The 17,236-nt window shown below is 39.6% G+C and overlaps 1 protein-coding gene across 4 annotated transcripts in view; it reads left to right on the forward strand.

Moving 5' to 3' along the window:
- The window catches only part of COL14A1 (collagen type XIV alpha 1 chain), a 257,258-nt gene that overhangs the window by 107,839 nt on the left and 132,183 nt on the right, over positions 1-17,236 (forward strand). For all 4 annotated transcript variants that reach the window (XM_032252681.1, XM_032252674.1, XM_032252687.1 and 1 more), the window contains exons 20-22: positions 10,196-10,325; positions 13,956-14,078; positions 16,924-17,073. In XM_032252681.1, the coding sequence (XP_032108572.1) occupies positions 10,196-10,325; positions 13,956-14,078; positions 16,924-17,073 (403 nt within the window). The remainder of the gene's footprint in view (positions 1-10,195; positions 10,326-13,955; positions 14,079-16,923; positions 17,074-17,236) is intronic.

The following is a 17,236-nucleotide window of genomic DNA, read 5'->3' on the forward strand; positions in this document are numbered from 1 at the left end:
TTTTGGTGTTTTAGTCATGAAGTCTTTGCCCTTGTCTATGTCCTGAATGGTAGGTATTGCCTAGATTTTCTTCTAGGGTTTCTTTGGTTTTAGGTCTTACATTTAAATCTTGAATTCCATCTTGAGTTGATTTTTGTATAAGGTGTAAGGAAGGGGTTCAGCTTCAGTTTTCTGCATATAGCTAGCCAGTTTTTCCAACACTATTTATTAAATGGAGAATCCTTTCCCCATTGTTTGTTTTTGTTAGGTTTATCAAAGATCAGATGATTGTAGATGTGTGGTGTTATTTCTGAGGCCTCTCTTCCACTCCATTGATCTATATATCTGTTTTGGTACATACCAAGTTGTTCTGGTTACTGTAGCCTTGTAGTAGAGTTTGAAGTCAGGTAATGTGATGCCTCCAGCTTTGTTCTTTTTGCTTAGGGTTGTCTTGGCTATAGGACGGGCTGTTTTTTGGTTCCATATGAAACTTAAAGTAGTTTTTTCTAATTCTGTGAAGAAACTCAATGGTACCTCGATGGGAATAGCATTGAATCTATAAATTACTTTGAGCAGTATGGCCATTTTCATGATATTGATTCTACCTACCCATGAGTGTGAAATGTTTTTCCATCTGTTTTTGCCCTCTCTGATTTCCTTGAGCAGTGATTTGTAGTTCTCCTTGAAGAGGTCTGTCACATCTCTTGTAGGTTGTATTCCTAGGTATTTTATTCTCTTTGTAGCAATTGCGAATTGGAGTTCATTCATGATTTAGCTGTCCGTTTGTCTGTTATTGGTGTGTAGGAATGCTTGTGATTTTTGCACATTGATTTTGTATTCTGAGACTTTGCTGAAGTTGCTTATCAGCTTCAGGAGATTTTGGGCTGAGAAGATAGGGTTTTCTAAATATACAATTATGTCATCTGCAAACAGAGACAATTTGATTTCCTCTCTTCCTATTTGAATACCTTTATTTCTTTCTCTTGCCTGATTGCCCTGGCCAGAACTTCCCATACTGTTAAATAGGAGTGGTGAGAGAGGGCAACCTTGTCTTGTGCTGGTTTTCAAAGGAAATGCTTCCAGCTTTTGCCCATTCTGTATGATATTGGCTGTGGTTTGTCTTAAATAGCTATTATAGTTTCAGATACATTCTATCAATAACCTATTTTATTGAGAGTTTTTAGCATGAAGTGGTGTTAAATTTTATCGAAGCCCTTTTCTGCATCTATTGAGATAATTATGTGGTTTTTGTCATTGGTTCTGTTTATGTGATGGGTTATGTTTATTGATTTCTGTATGTTGATCCAGCCTTGGATCCCAAGGATGACGCCAACTTGATTGTGGTGGATAAGCTTTTTAATGTGCTGTTGTATTCGGTTTGCCAGTATTTTATTGAGGATATTCACATCAATGTTCATCAGGGATATTGGCCTGAAATTTTCCTTTTTCGCTGTGTCTCTGTCAGGTTTTGGCATCAGGATGATGCTGACTTCATAAAAACAGTTAGGGAGGAGTCCCTCTTTTTCTATTGCTTGGAATAGTTTTAGAAGGAATGGTACCAGTTCCTCTTTGTACCTCTGTTAGAATTTGGCTGTGCATCCATCTGGTCCTGGGCTTCTTTTTGGTTGGTAGGCTATTAATTATTGCCTCAATTTCAGAACTTGTTACTGGTCTATTCAGGGATTTGACTTCTTGGTTTAGTCTTGGGAGAGTGTATGTGTCCAGGGATTTATCCATTTCTTCTAGATTTTCTAGTTTGTGTAGAGGTGTTTGTAGTATTCTCTGATGGTGGTTCATATTTCTGTAGAATCAGTGGTGATATCCCCTTTATTATTTTTATTGTGTCTACTTGATTCTCCTCTCTTGTCTTCTTTATTAGTCTGTTTAGCAGTCTGTCTATTTTGTTAATCTTTTCAAAAAACCAGCCTTAGATTCATTGATTTCTTTTTTTCCATGGGTTATTTGTGTCTCTATCTCATTCAGTTTGGCTCTTATCTTAGTTATTTCTTGTCTTCTGCTAGCATTTGAATTAGTTTGCTCTTGCTTCTCTAGTTATTTTAGTTGCGATGTTAGGGTGTTGATTTTAGATCTTTCCTACTTTCTCCTGTGGGCATTTAGTGCTATAAGTTTTCCTCTAAATGCTGCTTTAGCTGTTTTCTAGAGATTGTGGTACTTTATGTCTTTGTTCTCATTGGTTCCAACAAAATCATTATTTCTGCCTTAATTTTGTTCTTTATCCAGTAGTCATTCAGGAGCAAGTTGTTCAGTTTTCATGTAGTTGTTCAGTTTTGTGTAAGTTTCTTAATCCTGAGTTCTAATTTGATTGCACGGTGGTCTGAGAGACTGTTTTGATTTCCATTCTTTTGCATTTGCTGAGGAGTGTTTTATTTCCAATTACATGGTCAATTTTAGAATAAGTGCCATGTGGTGAATGAAACAGCAAATCATCTGTTGATTTGGGGGTGGAGAGTTCTGTAGATGTCTAGTAGGTCTGCTTGGTCCAGAGCTGAGTTGAAGTTCTAAATATCCTTGTTGATTTGCTGTCTCATTGATCTGTCTAATATTGACAGTGGTGTGTTAAAGTCTCCCACTATTATTGTGTGGGAGTCTAAGTCTCTTTGTAGGTCTCTAAGAACTAACCTTATGAAACTGGGTGCTCTGTATTAGGTGCATATTAGGTGCATATATATTTAGGATGATTAGCTCTTCTTGTTGCATTGATCCCTTTACCATTATGTAATGCCCTTCTTTGTCTTTTTTTTTCTTTTTTAATCTTTATTGGTTTTATCAGTGACTAGGACTGCAATCCCTGCTTTTTTTTTTTTTTTTTTGCTTTCCATTTGCTTGGTAAATATTTCTTCATTTCTTTAGTTTTAGCTTATGTGTGCCTTTGCACGTGATATGGGTCTCCTGAATACAGCACACTGATGGGTCTTGAATATTTATCCAATTTGCCAGTCTGTGTCTTTTAATTGGGGCATTTAGCCTGTTTACATTTAAGGTTAATATTGTTATGTGTTAATCTGATCCTGTCATTATGTTGCTAACTGGTTATTTTTCCCTTTAGTTGATGTAGTTTTTTCATAGAGTCTATGGTCTTTACAATTTGGTATGTGTTTTCAGTGGCTGGTACTGGTTTTTTCTTTCCATATGTAGTGCTTTTTTCAGGAGTTCTTGTAAGGCAGGCCTGGTGGTGACAAAATCCCTCAGCATTTGCTTGTCTGTAAAGGTTTTTATTTCTCCGTCACTTATGAAGCTTAGTTTGTCTGGATATGAAATTCTGGGTTGAAAATTCTTTTCTTGAAGAATGTTGAATGTTGGCCCCCACTCTCTTCTGGCTTATAGGGTTTCTGTGGAGAGATCCGCTGTTAGTATGATGGGCTTGCCTTTGTGGGTAACCTGACCTTTTTCTCTGGCTGCCATTAACATTTGCTTCTTCATTTGAACCTTGGTGAATCTGACAATTATATGTGTTGGGGTTGCTCTTCTCAAGGAGTGTCTTTGTGGTATTCTCTGTATTTCTGGAATTTGAATGTTGGCCTGTCTTGCTAGGTTAGGGAAGTTCTCCTGGATAATATCCTAAAGAGTGCTTTCCAACTTGGTTCCATTCTCCCCATCACTTTCAAGTACACCAATCAAACTTTGGTTTGGTCTCTTCATAGTCCCATATTTCTTGGAGGCTTTTTTCTTTCCTTTTCATTCTTTTTTCTTTATTCTTGTCTTCATGCTTCATTTCATTAAGTTAATCTTCAAACTCTGATATCCTTTCTTCCACTTGATTGATTTGGCTATTGATACTTGTTTAGGCTTCACAAAGTTCTCATGCTGTGTTTTTCAGCTCCATCAGGTCATTTATGTTCTTCTCTAAATTGGTTATTCTAGTTAGCAATTCATCTAGCCTTTTTTCCAGGTTCTTGGCTTCCTTGCACTGGGTTAGAATATGCTCCTTTAGCTTGGAGTTTGTTATTACTCACCTTCTGAAGCCTACTTTTGTCAAGTCATCAAACTCATTCTTTGTCCAGTTCAGTTCCCTGCTGGCAAGGAACTGTGATCCTTTGGAGGAGAAGAGGCATTCTGATTTTTTTAATGTTTAGCCTTTTGCACTGGTTTTTCCTCATCTTCATGGATTTGTCTAACTTTAGTCTTTGATGTTGGTAACCTCGGGAAGGCATTTTTGAGTGTTTGTCCTTTTTGTTGATGTTGAGGCTACTGTTTCCTGTTTGTTAGTTTTCCTTCTAGTAGTCAGGCCCCTTTGCTACAGTCCTGCTGGAGTTTGCTAGAGGTTCATTCCAGACTCTGTTTGCCTGGGTATCACCAGAGGAAGCTGCAGAATAGCAAAGATCATTGCCTGTTTCTTTTTCTGGAAGCTTCGGCCTAGAAGGGCACCTGCCAGATGCCAGCTGGATCTAGTCTATATGAGGTGTCTGTTGACCCCTGCTGGGAGGTGTCTCCCCATCAGGAGGCATGTCAGGAAGACCCACTTGAGGAGGCAGTTTGTCCCTTAGCAGAGCTTGAGTGCTGTGCTGGGAGTTCCGCTGCTCTCTTCAAAGCCAGCAGAGAGGAACATTTAAGTCTGCTGAAGCTGTGCCCACAGCCACACCTTCCTCCTGGTACTCTGTCTCAGAGAGATGGGAGTTTTATCTCTAAGTCCCTGACTGGAGCTGCTGCCTTTCTTTCAGAAGATTCCCTGCCCAGAGAGGAGGAATCTAGAGAGGCAGCATAGCTACAGTGGCTTTGTGGCTCTGCGGTGGGGTTGGCCCCATCAAAACTTCTACATGGCTTTGTTTACACTGTAAGGGGAATATCGCCTACTCAAGCCTCAGTAATGGTGAACATCCCTCTCCCCACCAAGCTCAAGCATCCCAGGTCGACTTCAGACTGCTGTGCTGGCAGCAAGAATTTCAAGCCAGTGAATCTTAGCTTGCTGGGCTCTGTGGGAGTCAGATCTGCTGAGCAAGACCACTAGGCTCCCTGGCTTCAGACCTGTTTCCAGGGGAGTGAATGGTTCTGTCTTGCTGGCATTCCAAGCAACACTGGAGTATGGGGGAAAAAAAAAAAACTCCTGCAACTAGCTAGGTGTCTGCACAAATGGCTGCCCAGCTTTGTGCTTGAAACCCAGGGCCCTGGTCATATAGGCACCCGAGGGAATCTCCTGGTCTGCAGGTTGTGAAGACCATGGAAAAAGTGTAGTGTCTGTGCCAGAGTGCACTGTTCCTCAAGGCACGGTCCCTCATGGCTTCCCTTGGCTAGGGAGGGAGTTCCCTGACCCCTTGTGCTTCCCAGGTGAGGCAACAATCTACCCTGCTTCGGCTCACCCTCCGTGGGTTGCACCCACTGTCCAACCAGTCCCAGTGAGATGAACTGGGTACCTCAGTTGGAAATGCAGAAGTCACCCACCTTTCTGCATTGGTCTTGCTGGGAGCTGCAGACCAAAGCTGTTCCTATTCTGCCATCTTGCCCGGGCGCCAAAATCAATGATACACTCTTAATCATGGCCTGGTATACTTTTACTCATGGCCATCCCATGTATTCTAAATTTACGCTATGTCATTCCTTTTAGTCTAGAACTTGAAAATTCTTTCCTAGATGTGTTTCTAATCAAACCAGATAACTCCAGTATGCATCCAGAAGAAATTTTTCTTTTGAGTCATAAAATATGTTTATTTAGCTCATTACTTGCGTTTCTTGCCCTTAGCTGAATTATTTTTGACACTCTGGGAAAGAAGTCTACAAAATTCATTATTGCCCAAGTGCAACTTTATCATTCCTTTCCCTTCCTCACCCACAAAGCCTTCAATGGAAAGTTATTTTTATTTTTGTGCTTACATAAACAACTCTTTGAGCCCAAAATCCTTTAAGGAAAGTACTTCACTTCTGGCTGATGGAGTAAGTATTGCAGGGCACAGTGACAGTCCCAAGAAGAGCCACATCCACTGCGAATAGCCAGAAGGCCATGACATTGATCTGGGAACATTTTTGAAAAGTTAATGGATTCTTAAACAAAATAGATTGAATTACAAATTCACCCAGACCATACACTTCAAATGGTTCATGATTGGCAAATTAAAAAAAAAAAAAATTATATTGTGGTTAGGAATGGTAATTAAATATATAGCTTGTGATACTTTATTTTCTCTGCTGTTTTTTTCATATTGTAATTTAGTTTCTAAAAATGAGACCCATAAAAACTTCCCAGAGTGAGAGGCTTTTTGTTTTCTTGGTTTGTTTGCTCTTTGTTTTTTACCGTTTCTAAGAAATACATTAAGCTTCATAATGAATTATTCCTGTTAATTTGGAAAGACTAACAATTTAATCTCATGCATGCACTTGTAAGCTATGCCAGGTAAAATAATAATAATATTTACTTTGGGTTGTTTCTAGATAATTTTTCCTTTCCTAGTTTATTTCATTTCACACTGTTTATTTTTGAAATACTTGGACACCTAGATGAAGGGAAAAAAAGATCAAAAGTCTTAAACTCTCTGACCCAGTTAAACAAACCTGTAGTAAAAATAAAAAATATTGATAAATTTGGTGGTGCTTATGTACTGTGCAAAACTATTTTTTCTTTCTCTCTCTCTCTTTTGATATACAGAAGAAACTATCGTAGAATTCTTTAAACATCAAGTTCCTTTGGCGAATTTTAATTAAACAGTGTATGTGCATTCTTGATTTATAGCCACTTTCTCAAAGACACACCTGAGGGTTATTTGAAAATTTATATCAGTGTTTTATGAAGTGTTACTGTGATACAAATCTGATGTGTTATAACTGGAGACAGAAAGTGGACTACGTGTAAATTTAGATTATGAAACTAAGGCAAACAGGCAGATGCAGGTCTGTATCAAAGTTCAAGGGTCTTGAAATCGCATGGACCAAATGACGTCTTAAAATAATGCATGGCACAGAAAGACAGATGGCTAAGACATATTATAAAAGCAAGAAAGGAAATGTGTCAAGATAAGAGAAATACCAAATTTTCCTTAACTCTGAAGGCTGATTAAATTTACACGAAGAAATGGTAAGCTTGTGTATTGAAGTTGGACAATAGTGTATGCTTATGTTATGCACTGTGTGTTATAACATTCTAGACCAAAGTTCAGCTAAATATATGTAAAACAAGGGGGATTTAATTTACATTTCCAGTTGAGGTCAATGAAGTATTTATATTTCTAGATATAATTAAATATATCAAATATTTCTAGGTTAAAAAACCTTTGAATTCTTGGAAATAAAACTACAGTACTTGTCAAATATTTTGTCAGGTTTGACTTTCAACTCTGCTTTAGAATAGGGAGGGGCAGCAGTGACATTGCTTGACATTTTGTCGTCAGGGTAGGAAGGTCTCTCATTTATTTTAAAAGTCTGGTCAGGATTTCAGAATTTTCTAGAGCCTACATACAAAAATCTGTAGCTATAACCTGCATTCTGGGTTGTAAGACTATGTCTAAAGTAAAATTACTCAAAGTGTGGCTCAGTCTCCTACACAATAAGTTCAGATATTAAGATTACCATTTTAAAAACATTGATTGTTACTCGATATTACCGCAATAATCCAAGAACAGGATCCCTTTTTTAACCATTTGGTTTTATTGTATTTTACAAATACTGTTCTGCAATGGATGGGAATTAAAATGACACCACCACTACCAACAGCTAGCCCTTCACCACAGAGAGTTTGAGAATCACTGTCTAGAATGGAACATCATAAATGGGAACACAGCAAGATGCAGGGAATCCTGTTTCTACGCAGGAACAGCTGTTTGGATGTGGTCCAGGTTGCTCTGAAAAGCTGTGGGTGACATTAGAGCCAGACATGAAACTGCATTTCTGAAAAAAAAGTAAAAGCATGAAGCTCACTGGTTATATTTGCATCCCATTTAACCATGAGCATTTTTTACAGAATTGTTTTATAAATGAAACCAGCATCTGCTCTGACCTGCAGCATTTGTCTTTAGTAGAAGCACATTTTTTTTAACTTTGCTTTATCCAAACAAGCAGAGGCCAAGCAAGAGGAACTTTGCATACCCAAGAGGAGATTGTTTTCTACTCTTGAGAATAAGTATTCATAGGGTAAAAAGTTTCAAGTGGTACAGTCCTGTGGAGTAGGGGAGAAAGGCCAGACAAGATTCTTGGGGTTTCAGTATGGCTTTTTTCTCAATAGTTACATGGGCCTCAGTTTTCTCATCTGTAAAATGAATGTGATGATACCCCTTGCTTCAAAAGCTGGTAATGAAGATTAAGTGAATTATAGATTGAGAATTCCTAATCCTAAAATTAAAAATCTGAAATGCTCCAAAGTCCAAAATGTTTTGAGCACTGACATGATGCTACAAGTGGGAAATTTTACAGAGAAGTAATTAACACAAACTTTGTTTTTATGTGCAAAATCATTAAAAATATTACATAAAATTATCTTCAGATCATGTATATGAAGTTTATATGAAATGTAAATGAATGTTGTGTTTAGACTTGGGCCTAATACCCAAGATACCTCATTATACAACTGCAAATATTTCCTAATCTAACAAAAATCTCAAATCCAAAACACTTCTGGTCTCAAGCATTTCTGATAAGGGTTACTCAATCTGCATATACTATATTAGAATGCTTAGAGCAGCACCTGGCACATAATAATTGCTAGGTAAGGGAGGCCTATTACTACAAATCACAGCATCTACTTCCTGGCAAGCTAATGAGTCTTCCAAAACAGTCACGCTGTTTTTTAATAGTCCACATCCTAAATTAAATTGGCTAGTCCCAAGACCATGTGCTTCTCAATTTGAGAGATTATTTAACATCAACATGGGTGGTTTGCTAGACGGACAGATTGAAATGAATGCCCAGGCTCTGCTCCAGAGGGGTTACATTTAAGAGAAACCCCTTGAGGGAAGCTATGATGATAGAGTAATACAAGTCAGGGCAACCCCAATTCTTCTTTTACATGTTCTTAGTGCCAGGGTCGTCTAACTCACTCTGGAATAAAGCAGAGCTCCTTTTTAAATATCCTCTCAGGACCCCAAGTTCACACATCAATTCAGACCTGTACATTTCAATAACCCTTTCCTATAAGGATCAAAATCATATTAATCTGGTATAAACTCACCTAATTCAGATTTCCTTGTTTCATATTTAAAATATTACTTTTAAGAGCTTAGCAATATCTTAGCAACAGCTGCTTCTGAGTTCAACTTCAGGCTTTCTAGGGCTTATTCCATGATTTATAGGTTTCTTTCTTCATCCAGAAGGAGACAGCATCGCCCTTTGCCTGCTGGCATTTTACCCAGCACTTGAATCGAAAAGTAACTCCAGCTGTCCTGGTCTTGTGACTCCCTTAAACCCGTTTGAGTCAGTTCTTACATCCTAGCACTTTTCCAGCCACGATTAAGTTCTTTAAATGGCCCCGTGATGGGCCAGTTCTCACTCCTGGAGCACAGACAGAAAGTTTTGTGGTTTCAGCACTGAGAACATGTGGCTTTTCTGGTCCATACAATTCTTTCAAGGTGGCAGACTTCAAGCAGCTGTCACATGGTGCCTTGCACTCAAACTTGTGTGATGACCCCACTACTGCATTTTTTTTGGGGGGGAAGCCTTTTAGACACAGAGTGATGGTGATTCTAGATTGAGGGAGACAGCTCCTTTCAGAAATAAAAAAGCTGCAGCATTTTTTAGCGTTGCTGGTAAATATGCTTCAACTCAAGAAAACTTGGCTTTGATGTGTGGTTCTGTTGCTCTTGGCTAGGATCCATCCTTTCTAACTGAAAGAAGAAAATGTTGGGGTCTGATTATCTCTGAAGGAGGAAAGAGTGGAAGGCTGACTTTGCAAAAGGATACTTAAGTAAAATAAAACATGATAAGCAGCAGGCTGGATTATAGAATGAGCTCTCCCAATCCATAAACACCTGCTATCTAAACAGGCCATTATTCTCTTTTCTGGATACTTTACAAATGCCAAGAAGATGCTGAGAGAATATTCCTTAGAGCTTAAGAGCTTCAAATTTAAACCTTCTGTATTAGTTGATGACAAACTAAGGGTTACTATGGTGGGAATTTCAGGGAGAAACGCTTTTGCATGAATGCCCTTTCTTTTCTGCTCACTCTCAAAGCACGTCTCTTTGCTTTTGATTATTTCAAAATGCCTGAAGTCATGCTCGATTAGTGAATCAGTGGAAGCAGGGGTCTCTCTAAGACCACGGTCCTTTGCTTTTTTGTTCAGGTTATGGTGCCTGGAAGCCAGAACAATCTCCTTCTGAAGTCTCTGCTTCCTGATACTGAATACAAAGTCACAGTGACTCCCATCTACACAGATGAAGAAGGCGTTAGTGTCTCTGCCCCTGGAAAAACCTGTAAGTTGAAGCTTTCTCCCTTTGGATATAATCCAACTCACTAATTGGAAATGCTTGGCCCCTGCAATGCACCCTGAAAGATACAGTAGATTGTAGTGAAGAAACAAAAAGATTTGGAGACAGCAAATCTGTCTGCATCCTGTCTTCACACACTCAAGCTATGTGACTTTGAGCAAATGGCTTAACTGTTCTGGGCTGCAGTTTCCTTTTCTGTGGAAGTAAAGATGTGAAAAACCACTACATCTTTCTCTTCCAGTATTTAATTCATCAAGATCCTGTTGATTGATCAAAATGTATTCTACATGCCTGTCTAATTTCTCTTCACCTAACAGGTGCACTCTAGTCCAAACCACACTTTCTCTTTTATTTTATTTATCTTTTTTTATTTCCATGCGTTTTTGGGGAACCGGTGGTATTTGGTTACATGGGTAAGTTCTTTAGCGGTGATTTGTGAGATTTTGGTGCACCCATCACCTGAGCAATATACACTGGACCCAGTTTGTAGCCTTTTATTCCTCATCCCCTTCCCACAGTTTCCCTGGAGTCTCCTCAGTCCACCACCATATCTTTTTTATGCCTTTATCTTCATAGTTTAGCTCCCACTTATGAGTGAGAACATACGATGTTTGGTTTTCCACTTCTGAGTTACTTCACTTAAAATAAGTCTCCAATTCCATCCAGGTTGCTGCAAATGCCATTAATTCATTCCCTTTTATGCAAGCCACACTCTTTCTCATCCAGATGAGTGTACTAGCTCCTGTCAAGTCTTCCTGCTTCCACTGGTGCCATCCCCTATTCTTCTTATAACAGCTTGAGAAAGTTTTCAGCAGATAAATAATCTGCACCTCTGTTTTAAGCCTCCAAATGGCTTCTCACTGTACCCAGGATAAAATCCTGTGCCCTTCCTATGCCTTACAAAGATTGTTCTAACACCTGGAACCTGCTGATCTCTTTGATCTCCCCTCCTAGCCTTTTCCCCAGCCATGCCCACAGCCATACCTCCCCTCCTGCTCTCCGGGGGACTCTTTGAAGTTGTTCCTGCCTTAGGCCCCATGCTCTAGTGATTCCTTCTACATGGAATATGCTTTCCCAGATGTTTGCATGTCAGAATTTTTCTTGTCATCCTGGTCTAAACTCAATGTCACCTCCTCAGATTTTTCTGGCTACCCGATGCAAAGTAGCCCCCACTGTCTATGATATTGTCCTTTTTTGTTTGTTGCTTTGGGTCATATCATGGCTGTAATTACTCTCTGGTATTTTCTTAATTATTCTTGTATTTGCTCACTGTCTGTCCCCCATCCCAGGAAGGCAAGCATCGTGAGAACCTGGGGCCTCATCAGTACTGTTCACCTCTGCATGCCAAGCTCCTATAGTGCCGGGTGGCACAAAGGAGGCATCAGGCAACACTTGTTTAAGATGAATTGGCCATGGTTGTCAAATGAGAAAGATGCATTCAACCCTTGGTTAAAATACAGAGTCTTCGTTTTCTTCATTATTGATGTGATTGTCTATACTTGCATAAAGACTGCTCTGGACCTAATGGCTTAAAACAGTGACCTTTTTATTTTAAATTACATCTCACAACTGTTTGGGTCAGGGAACTAGGCAGGAGTTGCTGGGAAATTCTACTCCACATGGGATTGATTAGTGCCACCTGGTGGTATTCACTTGAGGTCTGGGCTGGTCTGGAGAGTACAGCGCAAGTTTACCCACATGCCTGGAATCTTGGTGGGGGTGGTGAGCAGGCTGGACCCAGCTGTGTCTGTCTGTCTGTCTGTCTGTCTCTGTCTGTCTGTCTCTCTCTCTCTCCATTAGTCTTAAAGCTTCTCCATGTGGTCTTTCCAGCAGAGCAGTCATATTTCTTTCATGTCAGCTCAGGACTGTAACAGCAAAAGTTTTAAGAGGTAGAAAATGAAAACTCTAGTGTCACTTCTGCTGCAGTCTATTTATTGGTTAAGGTAGTGATAGAACTTACCCAGATTCAAAGAAACACTCATCGCCCCACCTGTCAATGGAAGGAGTGTCGAAAACTCTGTGACCATCTTTATCCATCATAATTACCAAGGAGTGACATGTGGCTAGTTTCAAAATGGTGTCAAGGGCTGAATTCTGTACCTGGGCACCTAAGTGTGGCGTTTTCAACTAAGTCTGTGCAAATCATTAAAATTCTGAAGCCCAGAGTCCTGATTCTGCTCCGCTGGGTAAATAGGTATCCTCTCCTCATTTAACAGTGCTGACACCTCTCCCTCCTCCTGTGCCGTCTGCCTCCACCCAGACTGCCACCAAGCCTGCACAGTTTGCTAAAGGTCACCCAGAGTATTGTGAGCTCTCGGAGCTGCTATATTTTATTTCCCCAGGGGACATGAGGAAGGGGAGAAGGAAAACAGAAGAGCAGAGCTATAGGGAGATTTCAAACTTTTCACTCCACCTTTACCAGTATATTGGCATCTTGATTTGGTCTATGCATTGGAATTTCTAGCATATGTTGGTATGTTGCTTCTAAATAAATGTTTGAAAACCAAAACCACAGATTTAAGCAACAATTAAAGAAAACATCAAGTAGTATTTACCTATTAAGGTAAATACTTGCTATTATTTATTTATCTTTAAATAAAAATATTTCAAGATTATTACTATGGAGATAGGGCTTAAATCTTGTTATGGAAATGCTGTTACATCCTAACAGTCTCTATATGGTCAAATTATTTTGAAGTGTTAGTGGATGATCTAAGCAGTGATTAAGCAGTGGCCAACACAACTAAGTTTTATCAACAACAAAATGATAATGACAAAATGTATAAACATTTACAATAGTCATCCATAGAAATGACTGTCATGTTTTGATAAAAAATGGATAAGTAATAATATAAAACTTCAAACAATATAGGAAATATGAAGATAAAAAAAAATTAGAATTTTACCTCTGAGAATAATCAGCATTAACATTGTATGAACATGCCCCCAATATTGCTGTTCTCATATGCTTAGTATAACAGAGTGGCACGGAGACAGACATTTCTAATAAACACAATTCAATTTGATTATACTTAAAATTGAAACTGATCAAAAGGGAACCCAAATAATATTGAACGACTTCTAAATTTCAGTTAAAAGTGTTTTGTCACAAGAGCAATTATTTTCCATATATTTAATATTGAAGGCCGAGTGTGGTGGCTCACGCTTGTAATCCCAGCACTTTGGGAGGCCAAGGTGGGCAGATCACGAGATTAGGAGGCTGAGACCATCCTGGGTAACATGGTCAAACCCCATCTCTACTAAAAATACAAAAAATTAGTCAGATGGTGTGGCCATGCCTGTAGTTCCAGCTACTTGGGGGGCTGAGGCAGGAGAGTCACTTGAACCCAAGAGAAGGAAATTGTAGTGAGCTAAGATTGAACCACTGGGCTCCAGCCTGGGTGACAGAAAGAGACTCTGTCTCAAAAAAGAAAAGAAAAGAAAATAAAACAACCACAGATTCTCAAAGGCTTCTCATTGTGTGTTTCAGTGCACTTTCACTTTTAAATATTTTTAATTTTGTTGGACGATATCTTAGATTTTGGTAACAATAGTATAGGGCATAAAGAAGGAAATTACACTGAATCCCTGTTTTTCCTTTTCTTTTCTGCTCAGTGCCATCCTCGGGGCCCCAGAACTTGCGGGTGTCTGAGGAATGGTATAACCGGTTACGCATTACGTGGGACCCCCCGTCTTCCCCGGTGAAAGGCTATAGAATTGTCTACAAACCTGTCAGTGGTAAGTAGTGCTTTGTAAATAATATTGATACCATGAGTAGTCACTTAAAATGTCTTTTAAGATAAATTGTTTTCTTATAACACTTTATGTTTGCTTGTATTTTTTAAAAGTAGGGAAAACCTCTTGCTTGTTTTAGAAAAATAAAGTGTTTTAGTATGGTTAGTGATAGGGTAGATGTCATCAGGATGGTGAAGCTATGACATCACATAAAAAACTATTGGGCACATTAATTAGAAGAATATATATTGGGTATATAACTGACCTAATCATACCCCAGACCAGGAACCAACCTAGGGAAACCTTGACTTTATAGGAATAGGAAGCGTTAAGTTCAATGAAGATGTACGTTCTAAACATTTGGAATCTCTAATTTCAAAGTTCTCTTCTACCTCTTATTTCTTGGATTAGTTGGAAAATTTTCATTTACCAACTTCTTAGTCTCCCCAGTTTGGAAACTATATAGGTGGGAAAAAAAACTCATTACTGTAGTAAAATGCTTTTCCACCAGTCTCTTAGCCACCTCCATAAAGGGATCCCACTCACCTCTACCTCGCACATCATTGTGTCTTGAAGGCATGAGAATGATCCACATGGAAGGCAATCATACCCTTGGTCTGTATGCCTGTGAAGAGGAGACCATGTGTTCCAGCGCCTCTTACACTCCCATCTCCCCATTCTTAGCAATCTCACAAAGTTTAAACAGGAGACTAAAATCAATGTCATTAGGGTCTTCTCAGTTTTCTAGACCTGGGCCTGCAGTATTCTAGATGTTCAGCAGAAAGGGCATCTCCAATTATTTTTCTTAAATTGGCAGGAAAATCACAGTGGCTCATGCCTGTAATCTCAGCCCTTTGGGACACTGAAGAGGGTGGATTGCTTGAGACCAGCCCGGGCAACATGGCAAGACTCTGTCTCTACAAAAAATGCAAAAATTAGTCAGATGTGGTGGCGTGCACCCGTATTCCCAGCTATCTGGGAGATTGAGGTGGGAGAATCGCCTGAGCCCGATAAGTCAAGGCTTCAGTGAGCTGTGATCACACTACTGCACTCCAGCCTGAGCAGCAGAGCAAGACCCTGTCTCAAATAATAATAATTATAAAGCATAAACACTTTCTGCCTTCAAAACCTCCATTAGTCTCAATCTTTTATCTGAGATGCAGTTCTTGCCCCATATCAATTTTCAGACTTTTCTATTCTGTCCAATTATCCAGGTGCTATTGTCTTCAGGCCCAAAAGACAAATACTCCCACCTCCAGTTTCTCCAGACAAACATCCTTATAAACCAGGAAAATAAAATAGTAAGAATAGAACATGGATGTACTAGCCTGCTCCAGGATCATTGTTTGTGACCCATCCCCAATGTTTTTGTCTCTTTGCTTGAAGAGACATGTGTTTGCTTGAAGGCCTGAGGCATGTGTTAATTTGCAAGACAGTCTTGCTTAATTTGTTCTTTGGATCATTTTACAAGTACTGATCAGGCTTCTTAAGCACAAAAAGCTTTGTTTTAGGCCAGTGGTTCTCGTGTTGGTGCCATTTGCCCCCCAATAGGGACATTTTTGATTGTTATAACTGGCAAGAGAGGACTCGCTCCTGGAATCTAATGGGTACTGCCAAACATCTTACAGTTGACAGTACTCTTCTGCCCCAGAATAAAGAAGTGTTCAGTCCCAAATACTGATAGTGCCGACGCTGAGAAATCCTGTTCTAGGCCAAGTGGGAGAAATATACATGTATGGTCATTTGCATTGTATGTGTGGAGCATGGGAATATCGCCACTGAGTTAACACATACATAGAGAAACAAATGTATTGTTGGAAGGGGGCTTCTGGAGGAAAGTGATGAGTATTTTGGGAACTTGTAACTAACTTAAAGCTCTTAAAGAATGAGCACATATGGGAGGAGGCAGGACGTAAATAAATTTGTATAGGCTTTAGCAAGGAATGTGTTTAATGCTTCATTAAAGACCCCACTAGATTGAAAAAGAGGTGAAAACATAAAGGCCTGAAAATGCTAGCTAAGCAAGGGACTTGGAATAAGAGCATTATCTGTCTGGTATTAAACATCCTAAAAGGAGCAGATAAAACTGCAGTGGTAGCATTGATGCTAGTTGACCAAGTGGCAAGGTATGGCCTCATCTCCAGGATAAAATTTGCTATGACTGTTGGTTACCTTAGAAGGGGCAATTGAGAATTCTTTCTTTCTTTTCTTTTCTTTCTTTTTTGAGATGTCATTTTGCCCTTATTGCCCAGGCTGGAGTGCAATGAGGTGACCTCAGTTCACTGCAACCTCCACCTCCTGGGTTCAAGCAATTCTCCTGCCTCAGCCTCCAGAGTAGCTGGGATTACAGGCATGCTCCATCACACCCAGCTCATTTTGTACTTTTAATAGAGATGGGGTTTCTCCATTTTGGTCAGGCTGGTCTTGAAATCCTGAATTCCTGACCTCAGGTGATCCACCTGCCTTGGCCTCCCAAAGTACCAGGATTACAGGTGTGAACCCCTGCGCCTAGCCGAGAATTATTTCTTTAATTGGACAAATTCCTCAATTGCCTATTACAACATAGTACATAACCATATAGCAGATGGTAGACTGTGAGGTGGACCAACTTCTTTGAATAAGCACAAGGATAAAACTATATTTGGGGAAAGGACAAGGTCCCTAAAAATAACCTTTAGCACAGCAGTTTTTAGAGCTAGATGAGACCATATTCAAACCTCAACCCTGCTGCCTGCTTGCTGTATAACCTAAGCAACTGAAAAGCAGTTGAGTGAGTACAATTTGACTAAAAGTGCCTCTGTTTTTCCATATTTTGTTGTAACTAAAATATATACTCTTTATTCTTTAGTTCCTGGCCCAACACTGGAAACGTTTGTGGGAGCTGACATTAACACCATTCTTATCACAAATCTCCTCAGCGGAATGGACTACAATGTGAAGATATTTGCCTCCCAGTCCTCAGGCTTCAGTGATGCCCTGACAGGCATGGTGAAAACATGTAAGAGTCATGTCCAGTGGCCTCAGCCGCACATGGGGTTTTGCTGCTTTGTTTTCACTGTAACTTGTCATTCAACCCCTGCTTCCATTTGGTCGTTCATTTTTCCTTTGCTCCGCGTTGCCCTATCTGGATGGTATTTCATGGAAAGAAAGGTGTGCTGTTT

Source organism: Sapajus apella, unplaced genomic scaffold (genome assembly GCF_009761245.1).
Source record: "Sapajus apella isolate SASKATOON/1434 unplaced genomic scaffold, GSC_monkey_1.0 scaffold3, whole genome shotgun sequence".
NCBI lineage: Eukaryota > Metazoa > Chordata > Mammalia > Primates > Cebidae > Sapajus > Sapajus apella.